The sequence below is a fragment of the Mustela nivalis genome, assembly GCF_964662115.1.
Source record: "Mustela nivalis genome assembly, chromosome: 1".
NCBI classification, from domain to species: domain Eukaryota; kingdom Metazoa; phylum Chordata; class Mammalia; order Carnivora; family Mustelidae; genus Mustela; species Mustela nivalis.
Window position 1 is genome coordinate 207,990,748 of NC_139020.1, and position 23,838 is coordinate 208,014,585.

Below are 23,838 nucleotides of genomic sequence, written 5' to 3' on the forward strand. Positions count from 1 at the left end.
CCAACACTGGAAAGGAAACTGGGTGTGAGGGTGGTCATTCTCAGGCACAGGAAGCAGCAGGAGCAACAGTCCACAGGTGGAAGAGGTTCTTGGCTAGTTTATTTTCTCTCTGGAGGGGTCTTCAGGGAGAGCAGTCCCGGCTGCTCAGGCTGTGGAGAGAGAGTGGGTCAGGGCCCAGCTTAGTCCTGAGGACCCAAGGGCTGGAAATCAGGGAACAGATGCCCAGGTTGGGAGCTTTAAGGGTCCTTCTGTGGCACTGGAGGGCAAGCCAGGAGAGAAAGGGTAAGGTAGGGCAGGGGAGGTTCCGTACCAGATGGGAAGGAGTGGCTTTTGATGAAGAGTGGCTGGGAACGGTCCTGGTCTGAGTCTGAGTCTGAGTCCCAGGAGGGGAGCAGAGGGCTCAGGCCTTGGTGCCCCCTGTAGCCTGCGGGAGCGACAGGTACAATTCTGGCCTTTCACCCACAGACCCTGAATGTCACCCTTGAGTGGCATCGTGATCAGGGGCCCGTGTCCCTTACGTCACTTGAATGTGACCCAAGGTGATACCAAAGTATGACGACCTCAGGGATCCTTGAATTTTACAGCACAGATCCTTTAAAAATATCCCTGTGATCTTGAGTGACCCCGGGATAGAAATCTTAATGGGCCCCAAAACACCCCAACAGATGTGACCCCCAAATATAGCCTCTGAACATGACCGCCATGTGTGAAACTGGAGAATGACCCCCCTACAGCCCAGAGTGCACCTCATCCCCCCTCACCCTTGAGGTTCGAGGCCCTGAGGCAGCCCCCAGAGGATATGAGGCCATCAAAGGAGTTCTGCAGCATGTGCACAGCGGACCTGCAGGGAGACGGGGAGCTGGGGGTCCTGGGCGGGGGGAGGGGCATGGCGGGGACCAGGGGCGGGTGGTGGTGGTGGTGGTGGTGGTGGAGGTGAGTCCCCGGGGGAGAGGGAGGCCTGGACTCGGGTGTGGGGTGGTGGGGGTTTCCAGTTCTGGTAGTCACCGCTGGATCTGATTGGTGGGAAGGCAAGGCAGTTGAAGGTCAGGAGTCAGAGGTTAGTGTGGGGGCGGGGCATCACCATATGTCACTCAGCTCCTTTTGGAGGTCATCCCTCCAGGAGCCACTGCCTCCTGATGGCACCTCCTCGGTCTCCGGCCAGTTGGATGTCTCATACCCCTGCTGCTTCATCTTGGTCAGGACCTAAGGCCGGGGGTGGGAAGTGTGTGTGAGACAACAGTGGTAAGAACCAGAATGGTGAAAAGCGACCCTTATTTAGCACTGATGATATGTCAGACGGCCCTCAAAGTGTTTTGCACGCAGTCCATGCAGCATACCCACTACACGGATAAGGAAACTGAGGCCCAGAGAGGTGAAGTGACTTGACCACAGTCCCGCAGCTGCTAAGTGGCAGAGCCGAGATTTGAACCCGTCCTTCTGGCTCCAGTATGACGGTGGAAGCCAGCAGAGAGTCCCATGTCCCCGACTCACATAGGGTCCCCGCCCTCTCCGCTCACCTTGCGGCACTTCACCTGCGTCTTCTGCATCTTCTGGATGTTCACCAGGTTCTCTGTGATCTCGTCCTCCTGAGCCTCTGTGGGGGGAGGGGACTCAGAGGGGCCAGAGCAGCAGAAGGACCCCCCTCCTGACCGTGGGCTCCAGGCACTCACGGAGCTTCTGATAGATGAAGGTCACCTCCTCCCGCACCAGCTCCAGCTCCTCCCACAGGAACTTCTTGCTGAGGGGACAGTGCAGCCTAGACCCACATTCCCTGCTCAGCCTTTGGTCTTCTATTTCCTGGTCTTCTGGTCTCCCTTTTGCCCACCCGCCTCCTCAAGCCTCCTCCAGCTGTCATGTTCCCATCCCCCTAGGATCTGTCCCCTCCCCAACCTGCCTGTCCACCTTGCCCCTCCTGCCTCTACTCCCCCACCTCCGATCTCCCAGCCCCTTGTCCCCTCCTCCTGGCCTCCAGCCTCCCATTCTCTCAGCCTTTCATTGTCTGGCCTCTGTCTCCCCACCTTCTGCCCCTCTGACCTCCCAAACTCCCCAGCATCTGCCAGCCTCAGTCTCTCTTCCCTCCGGCTTCCCATATCATGTCCAGTTTCCTGATCTCCTGGCCTCCCTCCCCATCTCATCTCCAGCTTCCGGTCTTCCTCCTTCCTCCTGCCATCTGGCCTCCCAGCTTCCCACACTTCCCCACTGCCTCCTCACCCCCACCCCCATCTTGTCCCTCAAACCTTCCATGGCCCCCAGGTCTCCTTACTCCGGCCTCTCCCATTTGTCTCATCCCACATCCCACCTCTGGCTCCCTCTCCTTGGCCTCCCTTCTCTGCCACAGCTTCCAGGCTGCCCTCCTGGTGACGCCCACCTGTCCCGGATCTCCTGGGCCAGCAGCTGCAGGCAGCGAGTGGTGCGGGTCCTCTGTACCTCCTCGCTGTCACGCAGGGTCTTCTGTAGCCCCTGCAGGCCTTGAGCCAGGGCCCCATACAGCTCCTGGCGTCCCTGCTCCACACCCCACTTGGGTCCCTCCTTCTCTGTCTGGCGGCTTATAGGACTCAGCACCTCTGCAGATTAGATGGGATCATGACTGAGCCCCAACCACACATGAGCCCACCTTTGAATGCACCTGGCCCTAACCCTGACCAGAACCTGACCGTGACCCTGACCCAAGACCCACCCAACTTCTTTCACTTCGGGCTAACCCAGCTGACCCCAGCAGGACCAGCCTCCAGCCTGACTTTAACCCCTGGCCGGTCCTCGCCTTCAAGCTGTTGGATCTTGATTTGCTGCAGGCAGCTCTCCTTCTCCAGCATGGTCACTGAGTGGTTCAGGAACTCAAAAGCCTGCGGGAAAGAGGTCAAGGTTGGGGGCAGGAGCAGGTGTGGGGGAACAGGGCCAGAGGTTGCCCAGGGCAGGGCAGAGGAGCCTCACCTTGGTCTGGGCCTGTAGCTGGGCCTTGAGTGACTCCAGTTCGCAGCGCAGGAGCTTCTGGGAGTCAGGAATCATCATGGTGGACTTAACTATGAGCAGAGGTAAGGGTCAGCTGAGGCTAGGAGGAGTGGGGGCAGGGGCAAGGTCAGGTCAGAGACCAGCAGAAGCTCAGGGGAGGGCGAGGGGTTGGGGGCTGTTGAGGTTGAGGGAGAGACAGGAGTATGGGCCAAGGTCAGGGGCAAAACTCAGCTGAGGCTGGGGGAGGGCTAAGTGGGCACGGGTGGTGTGGCTCCTCCCAGGCTGGGACAGAGGGTGGGGGTAAAACCAGCGGGTCTTCCAAACATAGTCTTGTTGGGAGAGAAGTTTCTCACCTTTGACTTTGGAAGAGTTGGTCTCCAAGGGCTTCTAGGAAAGGAGGACATGTGGGTAGTAGAAATCCATCCCTGTGCTTCTCCTCGCACACCCCAACCCACTGTATGGGGTTGGGTATGAACTGGGTCTGCTGAGTCCTGGGTGTCCCAGACCCCGAGTGCACCCCTCCCCCACTAGCCCACACATGGTCAGAAGTATACTCTTGTGGTTTGTCCCCTGTGTGTGCAGACCTGGAGGCCGCCCCCAACAGCACATCTGCAGAGCCCTGTGTCTGGACTGGGCTCAGGTAATGGCCCTCCTCCTTAAGGGCAAATGACATAGACAACATCTCCCAGGGAGCTCCCACAGCCCCAAAGCACAACGGCACATAAGCATTGAAACACAACTACAGCCATGCAAGCTCAGACACAGCCATGCACACCAGGTGGTTAAGAACCTTAGAGCATCTACTCACACTCAACTCAGACACACAGCCATAACCACAGACCCACAGGCAGTCATGTCCAGAAACTCTCACAGGTTGTATCACTCACTAAGAAACACAACCACACATCCGCTCCATTCGTCCCTTCATCCATTCATTTAAGACATTTTTAGTGTGGGCTGGCTGAGCGTTGGGTGCTGTTCTTGGGTGCTGTTCTGGGTGCTGAAGTCACACATCATAAGGGTTCCTGAGAAAGACGCACCCCTCCCCCCCGGGGTCCCTTCCCTAAGCCCCACAGCGGTAGAATGTGGTGTGGCTGGGAGGTGTTTCCCAGGTGGGGGTGACCTTAGTGGTGTTGTGATGCCTCTTCAGAAGGTCCTGATCATTACACTGCTCCCGCGAGTCTGGGCTCTGGAAGATGGGAGACCCATACGACTGAGGCTCCAAGTCCCTCTCTAGCCTCCAGTCTATACTCGGCACTGTGTTCTCAGAAGCAGCTGGTACCACGATCTCTGGCTCTGGGGTCCTGGACCAGTGAATTGTATAATTCAAGGTCTTGTCTGAGGAAGAGCCTGAACAGGGGGGGTGGTTGGGGGAATGAAGTGGTGAGGGCTTTCTGAGGACCAACCCAGAGCATTCCAGTCCCTCCCAGCTCCCCAACCCCAGGGAAGCCACTCAACAAACCCCAGTACTTGTCACACTTCCCGTTAGCAGGCAAACACCCGTTGGAGGGCAAGGGAGATGCGCAGTAGCAGGGCACAGAGTAGTCAGGGTCCTGGGGTAGGCCAGCCAGAAGAGGGTCGCTTCAACAGGGGGAAACAGGGGGCTGCACTGAGACCAGCCCCCAAGTCCTGACACTCCCAGACCTTCCCTAATACCCCAGAGAGGTCTCAGCCCTACACAGGGCCTCCCAGTTATGGCAGAAGCAGGAGCTGGATGAAAGATGATCCCAGCCCCAGGCACTGGGCTGGGTAGCGAGAAGGATCCAGAAGACCCCCACAGGAGAAAGTGAGGCCTCAGAAGAGCCTAAAAGCAAAAAAGGATCTTAACACTGGGCACTAATGGAAAGGCATTCCTGGCAGGAAACAGCATGAACAAAAGCTTGGAGGTGTCGAACCACATGCTATGTGCTGGTAAATTCAGGATGGCTGAAGGTAGGGTCCAAGAGGAAGCAGGGGGAGGTCAGCAGGTCAACTCAAGCAAGGCCTTGAAAACCAAACTGGGGAATTTAGATCTGCCTCCCCAGGTAAAGTGGGAGCCATGGAGTATGAGCAGGAGAGGCAAGGCATATCTATTTAGTAAATGTCAGCAGAACTGGAGTCGAAGCCCTGTGCTAGCTGAGGCTGGGAACCGGAGGAAACTCAGCTCTATAAAATCTTCCTTAATCCATTTTTTAAGCTCTTATTTTCTGAGCACCTCACTGAGTGCTGGGCAGTATCCTAAGCACTCACTTCACAATCATCTTGTGATTTGGGAGCTTTTCTTCTGCCCGCAATGTTCTGGGCTACCCCTTCCAGAATCACTGTCCCAGGAAGCCCTTACTTCCAGAGGCAGTACAACATGATGATTAAGCCAGGACTCTCCAGCTGAATGGCCTGGGTTCGAATCTTTGCTCTGCCCCTTCCCGTCTGTGTGATGTCGGCATTTTACCGAACCTGTCCATGCCTCAGTGCCCCCAACTGTATAAATGGAATGTCATACTAGCCACTTTACTGGGTTGTTGTGATTAAGTAAATTAACCTATGCCAGCACCTGACATACAGTGGTGGGAAAGTGTCCTCTAACGTCACACTGACAACCTGGGAAATGGGACCAGAGGAGCCCTGGGAGGCTCGAAAGGGAAAAGGGAAGATGCATTTCTGAGCGTCAACTGCAGGCAGGTCCCCAGTCGAGCCCCCTTCTCTTCCCCTTAACCTTCCCCTTTCCCCTCCCGCGTCAGGTGTTTCTCCCGCTGCCTCCGAGAGAATTCTTGGAGGGGAAGGGGGCGGGGTCATTAATCTGAGCCCCGCCCCTCGGGGCGAGAATCCTGCGCCCGCCGGGCTCCAGAACCCCTTCCACCCCCACCTACCACATACCACCTGCTCATGCTCTCCCCTCAAGGACCGCGAAGCCAGTCCCCAGCTGTGACGCTGAAATTTGATCCCGTGGGGACACCATCGCATTAAAACGCGCGAAGCCTGAAGGTAGAGTCACAGAGAGGGGTGGGGCTGACATTTTAGCTCCGCCCCCGCCGATGCAGCCAAAGGTCTTATTGGCGCCTTCCTGTTTCCGCAGGTCTTAGGAGCCGCGGCGTAATTGGATAAAAACCAGGCTAGGGGGCGGGATTCCAGGCTCTTTTCCGCTAATCGATTAGTCAATATCTAAGAGGGTGGTACGGGAGGCGGCAGATCTACGATCCAATTGGCTTCGGGCTCAGCTGGGAGGTGGGATGAATGCTTGGGAGGGGACTGAAGAAGTCCGTGGCCCATCTGCGAGCGCAGGAGTGAGGTAGCGAGCCTAGCCCACCCGGCCCCCGAGATCTGGCCTGGCACTTCTGTTCTCGGACTCCAGGGTGCTGAGGGTTGAGGTCTGGGTGCAGTAACAGGGTCGGTGTCCTCGGGATGAGATTTGGGGTTTCCCGGGATTAGATGGGGTGTCCGGAGGTGTTTTGAGGATATTTCTGGTGATATTTGGGACCCTGAGATGTGACCAGGGGTCTTTACTGTTAGAATTAGGTCACTGGGCTGGTTTTGGGGAGTCAATGGGGGGGGATATCTGAATACCCAGAGCTGCGAGTTTGAGCTGCTGGGGCTAACTGAAATTTTTGGGTCTTGGAGACGGCGTGGATGCTGGGGTCCAGAGAGCCTGAGATCTTAAGGGCTGACATTTGGAGAGGTGGGGTTGGAGGTTGTCTCAGGATTGTTCTGGGTCTTCCCCACCCGCATGCCCGGGCTGGTAGCCCTTTATCTCTGCTGGGTTAGCTGTGACCCTGCCGTTAAGCATGGTCACAGGCTGAAGACCATGGGTCAAAGGTAAAACTCTGAAAGACCCAATGCCTCTTTCCCAGGCCTGCAAGATGGAGGAAGGTGGGAATCCAGGAAGCCTGACTAAGATGGTCCATCTACTGGTCTTGTCGGGGGCCTGGGGCATGCAAATGTGGGTGACCTTCATCTCAGGTAGGGACCCTCCACCTGAACATCATGGGTACCCAGGGTGTAGACAAGAATGAGAGGATACCTGGAAGTTTCCTAACAGGCATGTGGTTCCCTATACCCTACAGGCTTCCTGCTTTTCCGAAGCCTTCCCCGACATACCTTTGGCCTTGTGCAGAGCAAACTCTTCCCTTTCTACTTTCACATCTCCATGGGCTGTGCTTTCATCAACCTCTGCATCTTGGCTTCGCAACATGCCTGGACTCAGCTCACATTCTGGGAGGCCATCCAGGTATGCGGGCTTGGGCTCCACTGTCTTCTGGACATCCATTCCCAGAACCCCACTGAGTACCTATGGCTACCCCTTTGTGAGAATTAAAAAACAAACAAGCAACTGCACCTTCCTGGTGGATACAAAGCTGGGCTCTGGATACCCTTGAGCAGTGCACAGCCTGCACAACTATCCCTAGCAGCCCTATCTATTCCTCAGTGTCTCCCTGCTGGCTGCTGCTCTCTCTCTTTCCCCTGGCTGGGCCTGCTGCCAAGTTGTGGTGACTCAGCTAGGTTGGGGCAGTGACCCCAGCTCATTGTTTAAAAACCAGCCTGACTGGGAATTTACAGTCCCCCACACATTTCCCCAGCCACAAGGAAGGGAACCATCTCTGCATCTCATATTTCTCTATCCTGCCTTTCCCCTGCCCCCATTACGTTTCTCAGATGCGGGCAGGAAAGGCTTGACAAGGGTTTCAAGAATAATCCCAAAGAGACAGAGAGGATTTGGGGTAACTAGAAGTTCGAGGACTTTCTGTTCACTCCCGGTGGGCCCAATCTCAGCTTCTGGAGTCTGGTAGGGACCATTGAGGAGATGGGCCCTGTCTTAGGCTCTTTTGGGGGGAAAGAGTTATGGTGCTCTGTCCCAGTCTGGGGAAGAGAGGTTCTGGCCAGAGAGATACACCCAGGGTGGAGACAAGGCTGTGTTTGGAAACTTCCAGTCTGGATATCAGAGGAGGAAACGCTCAGAAGGTTTTGGGTGAGGGGGTGAATAGAGGAGATGGTGACGGAACCTTTCCTTGGGAGCTTCTGGTTTGAAAGCTGGAGCTCTGTTTGGGGCCTCTGGAGTGGGTCTGGGGAAGGACAGGGAGGCCTAGCTTTAATCTAATCTAATGCTGTCTCATCCCCCTCTGGGCTTTGAGGATGCAGGAGGACCCTCCCTGGGACCCTTCCTTCCTGCCTCCCCGGCCTGACTCACCCTGTCCTCCTCCCACCACCCTGCCAGCTCTGCCTGATGCTCCTGAGCCTCTCAATGGCCGCCGTCAACGCCCGCTGGCTGGAGCCCCGCACCACAGCTGCCATGTGGGCCCTGCACAGGGTGGAGAAGGAGCGGGGTCTGGGCGGGGAGGTACCTGGAAGCCACCAGGGCCCCGATCCCTACCGCCAGCTGCGGGAGAAGGACCCCAAGTACAGTGTCCTCCGCCAGACCTTTTTCCGCTACCACGGTCTGTCCTCCATTTGCAATCTGGGCTGTCTCCTGAGCAATGGGCTCTGCCTTGCAAGCCTTGCCCTGGGCCTTGGGAGCCTCTAACGCCCACTTCCTCTCCGGCCCTGCTGAGGCCCCAGATGTGAATAAACACTTCTTTGGAAAGGGCTGCTGTCATTTTTCTCCAGCTGGAAAGTGGGCAAGAGGGGTGAGCAAAGGTAGAGCCGAGGGCCTTTATTACCATAAACATGCGGCATGATCTGGGGTGTTAGCTGTTGCACACCCCAAGCTCTTCCTGTAAAGGTGCGCCTTTATTGAGCACCTGCTGTGTGCCAGGCAGGGCACTAACCATGACACATTACTATATTACAGTAACAATAGCCAGTTCTGAGCCCCAGGGGACTATCCTGTTTTCCACCCCATCAACATTGGGGATGGCCACAGGACTCGCTGTGGTGGCCAAGGAAGTGTGAAGAGTCACTTTTTTTTTTTATTTTATTTAGTTATTTGACAGATCACAAGTAGGCAGAGAGGCAGGAAAGAGAGAGGCAGGGAAGCAGGCTCCCCGCTGAGCAGAGAGTCCGATGTGGGGGCTCGATGCTAGGACCCTGGAATCACGACCTGAGCCGAAGGCAGAGGCTTTAACCCACTGAGCCACCCAGGTGCCACTGAAGAGTCACTTTCAAAGAGAAGTGTGCAAGGCAGAGTGTAATGAGCTACATTTTTCCTTCCCCACGATGACCGGTATGAGTGAGAAGCACACCTCCGCCGTTGAGTGCCAGGGAGACTGTGGGGCTGCCTGTTACTGATCATATGCTGGCCCTTCCCGATGCATGTCATCTCCATACATCCGTGTGGCTCTTGGAGGGAGCTGCTATTGTTCCCACGAAGTAATGGGGACCCAGAGAAGCTCAGCAAGTGGCTTCAGATGTAGTCATTGGGATTTGACTCCAGCAAAGCCTGCAGATCTTCTCATGCCTTGAAGAAAATTCTGGGGCCTCACGTAAGGCCAGATGCCAAATTTCCTCGTGTCTGGCCTCAGGCAGAGGTGCCTTTCTCTGAGGCTCCATTTCCTTATCTGGAAAAGGTTCAATTCTAAGGGACCTGCGGAATATTTCGCAGGGACCTAGCCCTCTTTAGGGACCTAGCCCGCAGGGGCCTAGCTCTCGCAGGCCTGTGAGGTAGGGATTCTTGTTAGGGACTGCTGGAGGGATGGGGGCAATAGGCCCCACTAGGTTAAGTAGCACGTCCAAAGTTAAACCGCACTAGAAAGTGGGGGAGCTGGGATTCGAACCAGAATCCACGCTCTTCATTTTCCTGCAAAGAGTAGGAGCTCTACACATAGCTGGGAAAAGTGAAAAGTTTATTGTTGGGGGGCGGGCCCTAGGCTGCTCCCAGCTCGGTGCGGCGTCCAGCCCCTCCCCCCTCGCCCCCCCCACCCGCGTTCGCGAGCCCCGCCCCGGACCGGCCCCGCCCCGCCCCGCCCTCTCCGAGGAGCCGCCCCTCCTCCCCGGCCTGGGCGGAGCCCGCGCGGAATCCGGGTGGCTGCGGGCAGCGGCGGTGGCGGCGGCGGCTGCGGGGTCGGAGTTGCGGCTGGGGCCAGACCGCAGCGAATTCGAAGAAGGAACGCCCGCGGACAGCGCCCCCCCGACGCGAGGTAACCCCTTCCGAGGGACCGCATCCCGCCCCGCACCTCCGAGTCCCAGCAGGTCTGGGGGGCCGGGGGCTAGAGGGGGGGCCCGGGGCCCAGGGAACAAAAGCGGGCGGTGGGGGAACGCCTCCTTCCCTCGCCCCCACCCAGCTGGGCTGCTCGGGGAGCGTTAATGGGGCGCGGGCGGGGCAGAGAGCCCAGCTGGGAACAGGAGATGGGACCATATGGTGATGGGAGGAAGCTCCTGAGCCCCCCTGCACTGGCGGGGGCGCCCCACATCCAGCAGGGGGACAGGGCCGAGCCCTCCGGGGACCCTTATCTAGTGCCAGGCGTGAGGGACGGTGGCCAGATGGTCAGGAAGAGGTGGGACCGGCTGACAGGTGGGCTGGGTCTGGGCCTGGGGAAAGGGCCCCAGTCTGGCAGCCCTGCCCAGCATGGGGAAAGGTTTCCTGCCTCTTGTCTTCCCCTCCTCGAACTCGTTCTCCCGGAACACCGGGTGGGGCTGAGGGCTGGGCAGGAAAGCGGGCAGGTTCGGTCCTCTTTTAAAATGGAAAAAAGCCCCACAGGCTGTTGAGAAATAGCTTTGCTAAGGGTTCCTCTGCCACTGTGCCCTCAGTTCACCCAGGCCTCCTGGAGCCTCCCTGTGCAGCTCAAGGCGTGGCCATAGACAGCTGGGGAAACTGAGGCCTAGGGAGGCAGTGAGGGCTAAGGACCCAGATGAAGCAGCCCAGCTTCTTCAGATTAACAGGAAAGGAAGGATCAGGGGTAGAGGGGAGTGCGGCTTGCTTAGAATTGAGGACTGTCACTGCCGACTCTGTGGGTTGGGGCTGGGGTGAGTCAGCCCTGCCCTGAGGGAGATGGGGCCCACCCCTTTGACAAATAGAAGGTGTCAGGACCCATTTGGGGCTAGAGCTGGGCTTTAAACCCGGGCTTTATCCGCTAAAACCCCCTTCCCTGTGGAGGCCAGGGATGGGGTTAAACTCAGAGTTGTGGTGGTGGGGGGGGGTGGTCAGGGCAGATGTCCCTGCCAAAGTCAACACCCAGGCCATGAGGGGGGGCTCTAGCCAGCTGGCAGGCCCCCCTCCCCCAGCCCACACCTGGGCCAAGCCAGCTGCTCACTCTGGGGCAAAGTCCACACCTGTACCTTCTGCAGGGTCTGGCTCCTCAGTGGCCAGAGGAGGCACCCCATGTGCCCCCCACAGCCTGGGTCCTGGCATTGGATAAGTGTCCCCGTTTTCCAGAGGAGGACCCTGAAGGCCAGAGAGAGCAAGGGATGTTCTGAGGTCACTTGGCCTCCAAGGGGCAGAGTCAGGATTTGAATCCGGGTCTGGCGTATATGCTGGAGCCATTCCTCGTGTTTTATTTTTCTTCAGGACTCCAGGCCTCCCCGCCCGCCCTTCTAGAGGCTCTCTGCCAAGATGGCATCAGCCGGAGACCCCCCGACAGGCCCGCGGGATGCAGCCGACCAGAACTTCGACTACATGTTCAAGCTGCTGCTTATTGGCAACAGCAGCGTGGGCAAGACGTCCTTCCTGTTCCGCTACGCGGATGACTCCTTCACACCTGCCTTTGTCAGCACCGTGGGCATCGACTTCAAGGTCAAGACGGTCTATCGCCATGACAAGAGGATCAAGCTGCAGATCTGGGTGGGCCAGGCAGCCGTTGTGGATCTGGGGCAAAGGGACAGGGGTCTTTGTGCTGGCCCAGGAGGGGCTGGGGTTCTTCCAGAGACATCCCTGACAGGGTGGAGGGCTGTGGAGAGGGGCCCTGGGGGGGAGAGAGTGGCCCAAAGTCAGGGAGGGGGCTTGGGGTAGGTGTGAAGAGTGGGGGAGGGGCAGACTATCTGGGAGGTGACTTCATCAGGATGAAGAGACTATGCTCTGCCCTATAGGGTCTGAGGGGCAGACAGCTGCTAACTCAAGGCGGGTTAGAAGTCCTGGTGACCAGTGGGGAAGAGGTGTGGGTCCCATTGCAGGATCCCCCACAGACCTATGTGCTCCTCAGAGACATGCTCTTGCTCCCAACATGGCCGCCACCGATGATGTTGAGCGTGGTGTTGCGCACCGGGGTGTCAGCATGGAGACCGTACTCTCTGGCCCGGGTGGTGCTTGTATGGGGTCATGGGGTCTGTTCTTCGAGATGAGGTCCAAGTCTGTGAGAGGCCACTGACCCCTCAGACTGGGAACTCCACAGAGGCAGGGCCATGCCTCCTGTCAGGTTGGGGCTGTGAGCACAGGGTGGTGGCCCACTTAGGGCCCTGTAGGGGTGGCGTGGGGAACAGGGTAGCTTCTGGTGGCCTGACCCTGCTGTGTGTCTAGGACACGGCGGGCCAGGAGCGCTACCGCACCATCACCACAGCCTACTACCGCGGAGCCATGGGCTTCCTGCTCATGTATGACGTGGCCAACCAGGAGTCCTTCGCCGCCGTGCAGGACTGGTGAGTGCTCGCAGGCCACTGACACCCTGACCTTCACCCTATCCCTCTGACTCTCCCATTTCTAGCCTCATGGCCCTCAAACTCCACAGGGCCACGCAGATCAAGACTTACTCCTGGGACAACGCTCAGGTGATCCTGGTGGGGAACAAGTGTGACCTGGAAGATGAGCGGGTCGTGCCTACTGAGGATGGCCGGAGGCTCGCCGATGACCTCGGTTAGTGCCCAGCCTGGGCCCCAGAACCAAACCCCAATCCCCACCCTTAGGGCCCGGGTCCAACCACAGGGTTGCCCTTTGAGGCTCTGCTCAGAAAAATACCCACAGGTATGCCACCTTCTGCATTTAATTTCAGGGAATTCAGTGACAGATCCTTCCCACTGTCCTTGGAACCCAGACTGGGCAAAAACATTGCTGGAAATGTATCCTCCAAACATCCCACTCGTGTGGGAAGTGGCGAGTGTCTCAGATCACAGCACTGTTGGCGGGAGGGACAAGAACTGTTAGCAACCTCCCGAAAATCTCATGGTGGGGACGTCTCGAAACATAGAGCACAGTGACGTGGCAGAGCACTACGCAGATGTGAGAAGGGACAGACGCGTTCTTTACGCTCTGCTGTGGCAACATCTCTGGGATACGGGGCTCGGGGAAGAGCGAACGGCAGAGAAGTGGGCTTGGCTGCTTCCTTTAGTTCGCAGCTCAGCAAATGTTTTCTCGAAGGGCCAGACAGGAAGTAATCTGCAGGCACAGAGTCACTGCCAGCGCCCTCAGCTCCACCTGGAAGCAGCCAGCGAGCTTACAGGAAGGAGTGTGACCGTCAGTAAAACCTGGCTGACAAAAGCAGGTGATGGGCCAGATCCGGCCTGTGACTCAGAGTTTGCTGACCCCTGCAGGAGTGTATAAAAATATATATGAATAAGAATATACACTTAGGTTTGCCCAAAGAAACTCCAGAAGGATATGGAAACATCTAGTAACGGGCAGCCCGTGTGCATCCAAGAACTGGGGACCAGGGCACTGGGATGGGAGGAGGAGTTTTCAGGCTACGTTTTTGAATTACATAAATGGAAATTTAGGCTAAAAGGAAATGTTTTTTTAAGGTTTTATTTATTTAAGAGAGAGAGAGAGAGTGCATGAGTTGGGGGAGGGGCAGAGGGAGAAGCAGACTCCCCACTGAGCGGGGAGCCTGAAGCAGGGCTCCATCCAGGACCTCAGGATCATGACCTGAGCTGAAGGCAGATGCTGGACTGAGCCACCCAGGCACCCCTAAGCTAAAAGGAAGTCTTTCCTGGAGTATTCTAGAATTCAAAGCCCTCCATAGAACTTTCGTTGCAGGAGGCAACGTAACCACCACCGCAGGGGAGGGCTTGTAAGAATCCAGACTCAGGAGCTCGATTCCCATTCTGCAACCCAGTAGCTGTGTGACCTTGGGCACATCGCCTCCCCTCTCTGTGCTTCCATTTCCCCATCTGGAAAACAGAGTGAAAACCGTGTCTCCTTCAGGGCGCTGTTAGAAAGATGAAATAAGCCAACACGGGCCCTGATTGCACATTAACTTGTATTCGTTCTCCATCACCTTGTGATCTTGCTTTTGGTAATTTCATCTGTCTGGGCCTGTGCTTCCACTTGTGTGAAATGGAGGTTACAAGAGCCCCAGCTCATCAAGCTGCCGTGGGGACTAAACGAATATGACATAAGGCTGGTGTCACAGTCTGGCACACAGGCGGTTGCATCTGAGTGTTAGCTAGCATGATTGTGAACTCTTTTTTTTTTTTTTTAAAGATTTTATTTACTTATTTGACAGACAGAGATCACAAGTAGGCAGAGAGAGAGAGGAGGAAGCAGGCTTCCTGCTGAGCAGAGAGCCTGATGCGGGGCTCGATCCCAGGACCCTGGGATCATGACCTGAGCTGAAGGCAGAGGCTTTAACCCACTGAGCCACCCAGACACCATGACTGTGAACTCTTGTTGATGCTTGCACACAAAGCTGTAGGCACCTCATAACGGCCCACAGATCCTCAAATATTTACTATCTGGCCCTTTACGGAGAAAGTTCAGGGACCCTGGACTACACAGTCTTCTTTTTTTCTTACCAACTATTTGTTGGACAGACTGGGTCTTTGTTCGAGGGAATCTCCCATTTGAGATCTGGCTGTCTGCTCCCTTGTGGTGTGATTGAACTTGCTCCCCTGTTCCCTGGGCTTTCTAGGCGCTCCAACTGGGGTCTCGTTTCCAGCTGTGATGGGGAGTCAGCCTGTACAGTTGGGGCTAGATCCCCAGTCAGTCATAGAACTGGTGAAATCAGCTACAATTCCCATCCGTGGGCTGGATACTTACAGATGTTGCCCCCACCTTGGCAGAGAACATCTAATGACTAGGGGTGAGGGGGCTTCCTACTCCATCATAAAGTTTAAAATACTGGTGTACTAAGCAGGAGACAGAATTTGATGCACGCGTGTACGTACAATACCCCCTACAAACACAACCCCAGTAATTGTGTACTTGTATTTTTTTTTTTAAGTGGAAAGCAAAATATCAAAACACCAGTAGTAATTGTTTCTGGATCATGAGATTATAAATAGCTTTTCTACTCATCTGGATATTTTTTGGTAGTTTCTAACTTTAATTAATTTCTTCACTATTTATAATTAAAAAAATAGCATTACAAAAAGAACTCAGATTGTTTGAGGCAGAGCCATGCACAGATAAGGAAATGCCAAGCATGGGATGCCTGGGTGGCTCAGTCGGTTGGGCACCTGCCTTTGGCTTGGGTTGATCCTGGGGTCCTGGGATCGAGTCCCACATTGGTCTCTCTGCTGGGCGGGGACCCTGCTTCTCCCTCTGCCTGCCATTCACCATGCTTGTATACTCTCTCTTTCTCTCTCTCTCTCTCTGATAAATAATTAAATAAAATCTTAAAAAAAAAAAAAAAAAGGAAATGCCAGGCTTGCCTAGGAAGACAGTGGTGTGACAGTGATGATCAGTAGGCTTGGGGTAGAAGATTTGAGTTCATGCTCTGCCTCTGTCATTCAATCCATCATTCAGCGAATAGTTTCCAAGCACCTGCTCTGTGCCAGGCACAAGACAAGGCTCCTGCCCTCCCCAACCTGGCGTTCTAGTAACAGAGACGGCTAGTAAATGGATAATTACACACACATAATTCTTTAATTGTAATTGCATTTTTATAGTACAGCATGACAAGTGCTGGGAGAGGGCTGTGTTTACCCTGCACTGTGTAATGGGGTGGGTGTTTGAATTTCTGGCCCAGCTGGGTGGGTGTTGTGGGTGTGGATGTTATCTCGGACCATTCCGGGCAGTAACCCCCTGTAGGCAGAGCCTGAGCCAGCCTTTTAGGGGTACAAGAAGGATTGCCATGTACCCCTTTATTGTTAGGTCGGCAGCCCACTTTCTGTAGCTGAGGGACCATGGGCGAGTCCCCAGAGCCTTTGTACTACCTTCTAGCTTTTGGAGGACAAACTTTTGTAAATTAAAAAAAAAAAAATGTTTATTTTTTATTTTTTATTTTTATTTTTGATAGAGAGGGGGGAGGCAGAGGAAGAAGGAGCTGGGTTCCATCCCACGCCCTGAGATCATGACCTGAGCCAAAATTGAGCATGCAACGTTTAACCCACTGAGCCACCCAGGCACCCAGGACAAGCTTTTTGTTTTTAAATGAAAGGCAAGTTAGGGGCGCCTGGGTGTTTGCTGCTGCGGCTGCTTATTTAATACCATTATTGCTACTGCTTTTTAAAATTTATTTATTTATTTATTTGACAGACAGAGATCACAAGTAGGCAGAGAGGCAGGCAGAGAGAGAGAAGAGGAAGCAGGCTCCCTGCTGAGCAGAGAGCCCGATGCAGGGCTCAATCCCAGAACTCCAGAATCATAACCTGAGCTGAAAGCAGAGGCTTTAACCCACTGAGCCACCCGGGTACCCCGAGATTTTATTGATTTATTTGAGAGCGTGAGAGCACACTTTAGCATGGGCACAAGCGGGGGAGGGGCAGAGGAAAAGGAAGAAGCAGGATTCATCCCAAGGACTTGAACCCAAGGCCCCAGGATCATCACCTGAGCCAAAGACAGATGCTTAGCTGACTGAGCCACCCAGGTGCTCCTCATTATTGCCACTTTTAATATGTTCTGTGGGTCAAGACTGTGGGCATCGCAGACGCCCTGTGGACGCTGGGAAACCTACCATTTGTTACATGCCTGCTGGGTCCTGGAACATTACTAGCTAGACTTGCAGCCATTGCTTTGTGACAAAGAGACTGTTGGCATAGCCCCAACAGGGGCTGCTGCCACAGACTTTTATCAGCATCAGCATTGTTCCCTTTTTACAGATGAGCCAACTGAGGCTTCGAGAGACCAAGGCACTCGGTCAAGGTCTCACAACCGCATGAAGGGCAGACCTGGGCTTGGAGACCAGGTTTGGGTGATGTCACAGCCCCGGCTCTGCCCTCCGGGGGTCTCACTGCTGTTCCCACCTCGTGTCCTTCCAGGTTTTGAGTTCTTCGAGGCCAGCGCCAAGGAGAACATCAATGTGAAGCAGGTCTTTGAGCGCCTGGTGGATGTCATCTGTGAGAAGATGAATGAGTCCCTAGACCCCAGCTCCAGCCCGGGGAGCAATGGGAAAGGCCCGGCCTTGGGGGACACCACGCCCCCTGAGCCCAGCAGCTGCAGCTGCTAGAGATGGTCCCCAATCCCTGCCTACCCCTTCCGGCCTTGGCAGGGACTGTGACTGAGGCATGAGCCACAAGGGCTGTTTCCAAGCTCAGGGTGCCCCCTTCCCTCCCGCCGGCTGCCCTGGCTCTTGCATGACTTCCGACTTGCCTGAAGAGCCTTAACACAAGCTCCAGGCCCTGGGGATTCTGCATGGCAGAGTCTGGGGGCACTGACATGCACGAACTTGCTGCCTTTCAGGAATCCTAACAGGGAGGGTGGGCAGTGTGTCCCCCCAGTCTGGTGGGAGGGCCTCCACAGTGCCTTCTGGGGTTAGAACTCTCATCCTGGTCCATTCTCTGTGGGGCATTGCCTGGTGTTCACCAGCTGGTCGAAGATGCTTCATCGTCTTCCTCCTGTAGGGTGGGTCCTCAGAGTTCATCCCTGGGGACGTGGAAGGCGATGCCTTTCTCAGAGGCCCCTGGTGTGGTCCCAGGCCTGCCTGTGAAACTCCTCAGCCCTCAAGCTTCCAAGGCAGGGAGGTGATTTTAGCCCCCGCAGACCCTTCCCTGCTGGCCTGCAGACCCTCTGCCTGTGCAAGCCGAATTAGAGCAGCTTTCCCATTGTAAAGGGACAGGAAGTCAGAGCCCCCTCACCCCAGCTTCAGGGACCCCAGAAGTGCCTTCTGAGCTTCCCCAGGATTTCGCATCACCCACACTCCCGCCACTGTTTTTGACTTATCTACTGTAGCATCTCCGATCCCTGGAATGAATTCTGGAATTCTGGGCCCCATCAGGCTGGGCAGAGGATGGCCCAACCCGTGGAGTTCCCACTCGGGACTTTTTGCCGGAAGTTAACCTCAGAGCCGGGAGCCTGGGCCCTCCCACCCATACCTGCCTCTCCCGGGCCCCATTTGGCTGGTGATGTTTTAAGCAAGGTCTTTCCACATCTCACATCCTGCTAGAGAAGGAAATTGAGCAATGTTCCCATCGCCGGCCCTTGCCGGCAACCTGCCAATGGAAGGACTTGGGCTCCTCCCCATCAAGGACCCTTGAAGACCCAGAGCCCTGTTTCCTGAGCCACATCATCAGTGGGGACCAGAGAGGTGATGTTTCCTACTAATGGAGGAATGGAGGATGTTTCCTCCTAGGGAAGCTGTAGGGTTGGGCTGAAGGGGCAAGAAGGCAAGATTGGGTAATGACTGTTGCTACACACTCTTCACAGATGTGCTTGGGAGTGGCAGGCTGATGGCAATGGGCTGGGAATCAGTGTCCCTGGTTGACACATGATTGGGGGTCCCCAGCTCCTGCTGGGAGCTTATGTACAGTCTAGGGATCTCTATCTTGATCTCCACCCCACCCCCACTCCAGCTCAGTGGCCTTCCTGCCCACCCAAGTCCAAACTCCAGTGGCCTGGCTCCTGTTTATGGCCCGGAACACCAGCTAACATCCCAGAATTTGACAGACCCAGGGAGGATGGTCTAAACAGATGGTTTGAGTTCCACCCCCAGGCCCTGCCACCAAAACCACTTGCTATACAGCTTTAAAAATCTCAGCCTCCTCCTCCTGCAAGCGAGGAAGATCTGGTTCAAGTGGAACTTGGCTCTTTCTAGAAGCTCTGCTTTGAATTTATTTCTAGAGGGCCCAATTCGTCCCTTACCAAGGGCTGCCCTTAGATCTTCAAAGTGAGGCATCTCTGTAAGTCAACAATCCAGATGACAGGTGAAATGGTCAAGTTCCTGGAAACACATACAGTGAGTCTGGGGGATGTTTGGGGGCAGGAGTCAAAAATGTTGGTTACTTTAACATAAAAGAGAAATTAAAGCAGCTATTTAAAAAAAAAAAAAAAGAAGCCTGTTAAGATGCACCATGGGCTGTCAAGATTCTGTGGGCTAGTCCATTTTCCTTAAGCTGCTTGCCAGAAAAAAAAAAAATGGTGGATCAAAGTGCCATTATCTAAGGGACAAGCCAACTTGTCATAGCCCGCATGATAAGGGGGAAAAAAAAAAAAAAGCTCTGGTTGTGCCTTCCCCTTGACGTGAAGTAAGCCTCATGTTCATATGTGATTTTTGGACAGTTGAGCTTTAAGTAGTAACAGACAGCTAGCTGCCCCTCGGTCTTCTCAAAATTGGGAATAATGTAGGAAAGGGTTTTTTTTGTTTGTTTCTTCTAAAAATATAAGTTTTTATTTTATAATTTTGGGTGGGAGGCTTCACTCACGACAGTCTCTGGGGAACGAAAACCACTGTCCTGGGAGATCCCACGGGCACAGGGGTGGCAGCAGTGGCTGGTCGGAGGGATGGAGATTTGTTGAGTTTACAAACAAAAATGAAGCCAGAGGCTGTGGGAAAATCACATTTTAACTCCAAGGGGACTGGGGTCTGGAGAGGGAGCCTGAGACTGGGTCCTACATTCTCGGCATTGGCTTTAAGCAGTTCATTTTTCCACGGCCATGACCACAGTTGGGGGTTTGGGGTTCTGCTTTTTCATTTTCTTTCTTTCTTTGGCCTTCTCAGAGATCATGCTCTTGGGTCTTTCTCTCCTATCTGTTCCAAAAGGCAAGTAAGGGGCGAGATTTGAAGCAGTAATTCCACGAACTGGCTTCTCCCCTATGATCCCCAAACACTACGGAGTGAGCTCCCAACTTGGGTCATTTCTGTATCAGACATGGTTCTCCCGTGGAAGAAATTCTTTGGTGTCCACTCGGAAAGACAAGCACGTTTATCCACAAGAGGAAATAAAGCCGTCTGTCCCTGTGCAATTTTTCTTTTACTGCTGTTATTAAGTGGTTTTCAGGAAGAGGATAGTTGACTTACAGCCAAGGAGATGCTGGGTTGAGGGCCAGGTGAAATGCAGCAGAGTCTGGATCAGGCTAGGGAGAAGGCTCAGGTCTGGGGCTCCGGGAGCCAGGCTTCATGCCCACCAGCTTGGCCCTGGAAAGTTTGCTGTGTGGTAGGGAGGGTGATGTTGCCCCAACTAGTCCTAGTAAGATGATCTGCTGGTGGGATCCTGTCCATACCGGAACTGTCCATTGCTCCTCCACTCAGTAAAAGCCTGGGTCTTCCCTGCAGCTCACAAGGTCCTGCATGATCTGACCTGTCAGATCATGTTCTCAGTTCTTCCCACTTGCCCCCCACATTTGCTCTGCTGCAGTCACATTGGCCTTGTTGCTATTTGAACACACCAGGCCCCTGCCTCAGGGCATTTGCACCGACTGTTCTGTCTGCCTGAAGTCAAATGGCTCCTCTCACTCACCTCCTCTTTCAGACCTTTGTGCAAATCTCACTTTCCCATTGGGCCCCCCTTTCCCTCTGTCCCCTCCCTGTTTGGTACTGCAGCCTCCCTGCAGCATTTCCGGTGTCCTTTTCCTGTGTCCTCCTCCCCATAGCTTCTAGAATGGAAACTACTATATAATTTACTTGTTTAACTTAACAAGTGTGCCTTTCAATATAATATCAGTTCTTCAAATGTAGTTTTCACTACCACACCCAGCTCAGTTCCTGTTTGATACAATTAAAAAAGAAAAAAACCAAAATTTGGTTTTTGTTCCTGGCGTGGCACACAGCTCCTAAATCCTTGGAATTTCTCAAGCGATAAGAATGTCTTTTGTATGCTAATGAGAGGCCTGGAGTCTCTAGGTGGCTTAGGATGGGGGCTGCTGTCCAGAAAGACCAAGCCATGGGACCCCTGGGTGGCACTCCTGGGAGTGCTCTCTCTAGCTCACTAGCTCTCTCCCTGACAAATTTTAAAATTAAAAAAAAAAGAAAAAAGACAAAGCCAAGACTAGAGGGTGGGAGCCTTGAGCCCAGCCACCTGACTGGGAAGTGGAGGGAAGACAAGCTGGAGATTGAGTTAATCACCAATGGCCAGTGATTTTATCCATCATACCTAAATGATGAAATTTCCATAAAAAGCCTAAAAATGAGGGGCCTGGCTGGCTCAGTCCATTAAGTGCTTTCGGCTCAGGTCATGATCTCAGGGTCCTGGGACGGAGCCCCAGGTTGGCTTCCTCTTCAGCCCTGCTTCTCCCCTCAACTCCTCTCCTTCCCCTCCCCCACCCCCTGCTTGATTCAGAGAGTTTCTAGATTAGAAACCCATCAAGGTGCTAGAAAGGGGGAGAGGACATGGAAGCTCCGCCCCTTCTCCATATTGTACCCTATGCGTTTGGCTGTTTCTGATTTACATCATTTCATAATTAAAAATTGTAACTAAAGTGTTTAGGGAGCACTGTGAGATTTTAATTATCAAGACTGACAGGGAAGGGGTATTGTTGGAGCCCCCTGATTTTGGAGCCAAGTCAGACAGAAGTATGGGTCACCCCGAGACCCAATACTTGAAACCCGCATCTGAAGAGGGGGCAGTCTAGTCGGACTGAGCCCTAAAGTTTGTGTATCTGCATCAATACTGAGTAGTTAATGTCAGAACTGAACTCTAGGACACCCCATTGGTGCCCCATTGGTGTGAAATCCCTACACACATTTGGTGTCAGAAGTGTTCTGAGAGTGGCTCAGTGGGTTAAGCCTCTGCCTTCGGCTCAGGTCGTGATCCCAGAGTTCTGGAATCAAGCCCCACATCGGGCTCTCTGCCCGGCAGGGAGCCTGCTTCCTCCTCTCTCTCTGCCTACCTCTCTGCCTATTTGTGATCTCTGTCTGTTAAATAAATAAATAAAATCTTCAAAAAAAAGGGGGGGGGTGGGATCTGAGTAAAAAGAGTTCATTCATGACTTAGACCAGGCGCTCCACTGATGTTTGTTGAGTGAATGTATGAACTGCAGAGCTCAAAGGGGAGCTAGACCCACGGACTCACAATACTGTCCCAAGCTTCTCAACTGTTCTCTGTGCCTTTGCTCTGTGGCCTGGCCCTTGCGAGGTGAGGTGAGCATCAAGGGAGCTGGTCATCTCATCCCAAGTCTCCAAACCATCGCCTGCCTGGGGCCCGAAGTGATGGAACGCGCTGATTGGCTGGCTGAGACCACGTGACAGAATCTGGTTCTGGGACAGAAATCTCAGAGGTGGGCTGGCTCCAGAGGAAATTGGTGTGTTCTATCCTGCAATGGGAGGTGACTGAAGCAATAGCAAACACAACCCGTGCTCATTTTAGCTTCCTCAAAATCCCCCCCTGTCCCCCCCTAAGAAAGATGGATAGATTAGATAAACCACCATTTTGCAATCTCCAATGAAAGAACTGATTGAGGTAGTTGTGGTCATTGGATGAAGCCCTTGGATTGTTTCTCAGCAGCGGCCACGTCCCGCCCTTAGAATCTTCTGGGTGAATGTCCGAGTCCCCAGACCCATTTTGTGAAAGTTCCCAGAGGGCTGAGAACCAGTGACTTACAGGAAATATGGGGGAAGGAGGAAAAAGATAAAGGATTCACAGTAGAAGCAAGGAGTAAATCCAGGCTCTTTTGTTGTTGTTATTTTAAGGTTTTATTTATTTATTTGAGAAAGAATGAGAGGACAAAAAGGAGGAGCAGCAGAGGAAGGAGAAGCGGGCTCCCCGCTGAGCAGGAGCCTGATGTGGGACTCAATCCTGGGATCATGACCTGAGCCAAGGCAGAGGCTTTAACCCACTGAGCCACCCACGCGCACGCTGGTCTCCTTCTGTAACAAAGGTTGGTGGGCTTGGAGAAGAGGAGGAAGAACCCAGAGCAGTGTTTTTCTGAGCAAGTTCTGGCAGCATTGCCTGAGCAGTCATTTGGAATTCAGATTCCCAGGCCCTACTCCAGATCTACAGTCAGAAGCCCTGGGGGTGCAGCCCCCTCCAGCATCTGTGCTTTCACAGAACATTCAGAGGATTCTAATGCATGCTCTAATTTGAGAACTACTGGATTAGAATAAAAGGGATTTAGGAGACATGACAAGCAAACATGATTTGTGGACTTTATTTGGATCCAGTGCAAAGAAACCAAATGTGTTAAGCCCTGGGAATGTAATGTACAACATGGTGACTATAGTTAATAATACTGTATTATTACTATTTGAAAGTTACCAAGAGAGCAGATCTTAAAAGTTCTCATCAAAAGAAAAATAATTTAGGGGCTCCTGGGTTGCTCAGTAGGTTAAACCTCTGCCTTCGACTCAGGTCATGATCCCAGGGTCCTGGGATCAAGCTCCACATCGGCGGGGAGCCTGCTTCCCCCTCTCTCTCTGCCTGCCTCTGCCTACTTGTGATCTCTCTCTGTGTTAAATAAATAAAATATATATTTTTTTAATTTTAAAAGATTTTATTTACTGGACAGACAGAGATCACAAGTAGGCAGAGAGGCAGGCAGAGAGAGAGGAAGAGAAGCAGGCTCCCTGCTGAGCAGAGAGCCCGATGCGGGGCTCCACCCCAGGACCCTGAGACCATGACCTGAGCCAAAGGCAGAGGCTTTAACCCACTGAGCCACCCAGGTGCCCTTAAAATCTTTTTTTTTTTTTTTTAAAGATTTTATTTATTTATTTGACAGAGAGAGATCACAGTAGGAGAGAGGAAGGGAAGAGATCACAGAGAGAGGAAGGGAAGCAGGCCCCCTGCTGAGCAGAGAGCCCGATGTGGGACTCGATCCCAGAACCCTGAGATCATGACCCGAGCCGAAGGCAGCGGCTTAACCCACTGAGCCAGCCATGCGCCCCCTTTTTTTTTTTTTTAAAGATTTTATTTATTTGACAGAGATCACAAGTAGATGGAGAGGCAGGCAGAGAGAGAGAGAGAGAAGCAGGCTCCCTGCTGAGCAGAGAGGCCGATGCGGGACTCGATCCCAGGACCCTGAGATCATGACCT

At 53.9% G+C, this 23,838-nt stretch overlaps 3 protein-coding genes across 17 annotated transcripts; 2 read left to right on the top strand and 1 right to left on the bottom strand.

Annotated features, from left to right (window-relative positions):
• Positions 1-80: 80 nt before the first annotated feature.
• CCDC159 (coiled-coil domain containing 159) lies at positions 81-5,910 on the bottom strand. Of its 9 annotated transcripts, none has more exons than XM_082731009.1 (13): positions 5,803-5,910; positions 4,412-4,530; positions 4,073-4,299; positions 3,303-3,336; positions 2,932-3,020; positions 2,762-2,843; positions 2,369-2,564; positions 1,671-1,738; positions 1,518-1,594; positions 1,082-1,203; positions 762-841; positions 311-424; positions 81-149 (listed from the first exon to the last, which is right to left on the bottom strand). In XM_082731009.1, the coding sequence occupies exons 1-13, from the start codon at positions 5,811-5,813 to the stop codon at positions 145-147; spliced, it is 1,224 nt and encodes a 407-aa protein (XP_082587135.1). In that variant the 5' UTR covers positions 5,814-5,910; the 3' UTR covers positions 81-144. The 9 variants fall into 9 exon arrangements, with proteins under 9 accessions (XP_082587135.1, XP_082587133.1, XP_082587132.1 ...); XM_082731007.1 differs by having other exon boundaries at positions 1,671-1,756; XM_082731006.1 differs by having other exon boundaries at positions 4,420-4,530; positions 5,796-5,910.
• Positions 5,911-6,061: 151 nt separating this feature from the next.
• Positions 6,062-8,500, top strand: TMEM205 (transmembrane protein 205). 6 transcript variants are annotated; one of them, XM_082731088.1, is made up of 4 exons: positions 6,062-6,214; positions 6,774-6,882; positions 6,987-7,150; positions 8,135-8,500. In XM_082731088.1, exons 2-4 carry the CDS (start codon positions 6,783-6,785, stop codon positions 8,438-8,440), a joined length of 570 nt encoding a protein of 189 aa, XP_082587214.1. In that variant the 5' UTR covers positions 6,062-6,214; positions 6,774-6,782; the 3' UTR covers positions 8,441-8,500. The 6 variants fall into 6 exon arrangements, with proteins under 6 accessions (XP_082587214.1, XP_082587218.1, XP_082587213.1 ...); XM_082731087.1 differs by having other exon boundaries at positions 6,145-6,312; XM_082731089.1 differs by having other exon boundaries at positions 6,164-6,278.
• A 1,334-nt stretch (positions 8,501-9,834) lies between these two features.
• On the top strand, positions 9,835-20,611 carry RAB3D (RAB3D, member RAS oncogene family). Of its 2 annotated transcripts, none has more exons than XM_082731148.1 (5): positions 9,835-9,992; positions 11,360-11,632; positions 12,305-12,423; positions 12,513-12,637; positions 16,918-20,611. In XM_082731148.1, exons 2-5 carry the CDS (start codon positions 11,405-11,407, stop codon positions 17,103-17,105), a joined length of 660 nt encoding a protein of 219 aa, XP_082587274.1. In that variant the 5' UTR covers positions 9,835-9,992; positions 11,360-11,404; the 3' UTR covers positions 17,106-20,611. The 2 variants fall into 2 exon arrangements, with proteins under 2 accessions (XP_082587274.1, XP_082587275.1); XM_082731149.1 differs by having other exon boundaries at positions 9,848-10,044.
• Positions 20,612-23,838: the final 3,227 nt, after the last annotated feature.

Bases quoted from the DNA above. Each gene is read 5' to 3' on its own strand.
- CCDC159 (XM_082731005.1), bottom strand. From the start codon at position 5,889: ATGCGATGGTGTCCCCACGGGATCAAATTTCAGCGTCACAGCTGGGGA. The intron at 3,337-4,072 runs GTCACCCCCACC...CTCCTTTCCTAG, and splicing joins GGCATCACAACACCACTAAG to AAGCCCTTGGAGACCAACTC. The intron at 842-1,081 runs GTGATGCCCCGC...GTCTCCCTGCAG, and splicing joins AAGGAGCTGAGTGACATATG to GTCCGCTGTGCACATGCTGC.
- TMEM205 (XM_082731088.1), top strand. From the start codon at position 6,783: ATGGAGGAAGGTGGGAATCCAGGAAGCCTGACTAAGATGGTCCATCTA. The intron at 6,883-6,986 runs GTAGGGACCCTC...TATACCCTACAG, and splicing joins GTGGGTGACCTTCATCTCAG to GCTTCCTGCTTTTCCGAAGC. The intron at 7,151-8,134 runs GTATGCGGGCTT...CCACCCTGCCAG, and splicing joins CATTCTGGGAGGCCATCCAG to CTCTGCCTGATGCTCCTGAG.
- RAB3D (XM_082731148.1), top strand. From the start codon at position 11,405: ATGGCATCAGCCGGAGACCCCCCGACAGGCCCGCGGGATGCAGCCGAC. The intron at 12,424-12,512 runs GTGAGTGCTCGC...CAAACTCCACAG, and splicing joins TTCGCCGCCGTGCAGGACTG to GGCCACGCAGATCAAGACTT. The intron at 12,638-16,917 runs GTTAGTGCCCAG...GTGTCCTTCCAG, and splicing joins GAGGCTCGCCGATGACCTCG to GTTTTGAGTTCTTCGAGGCC.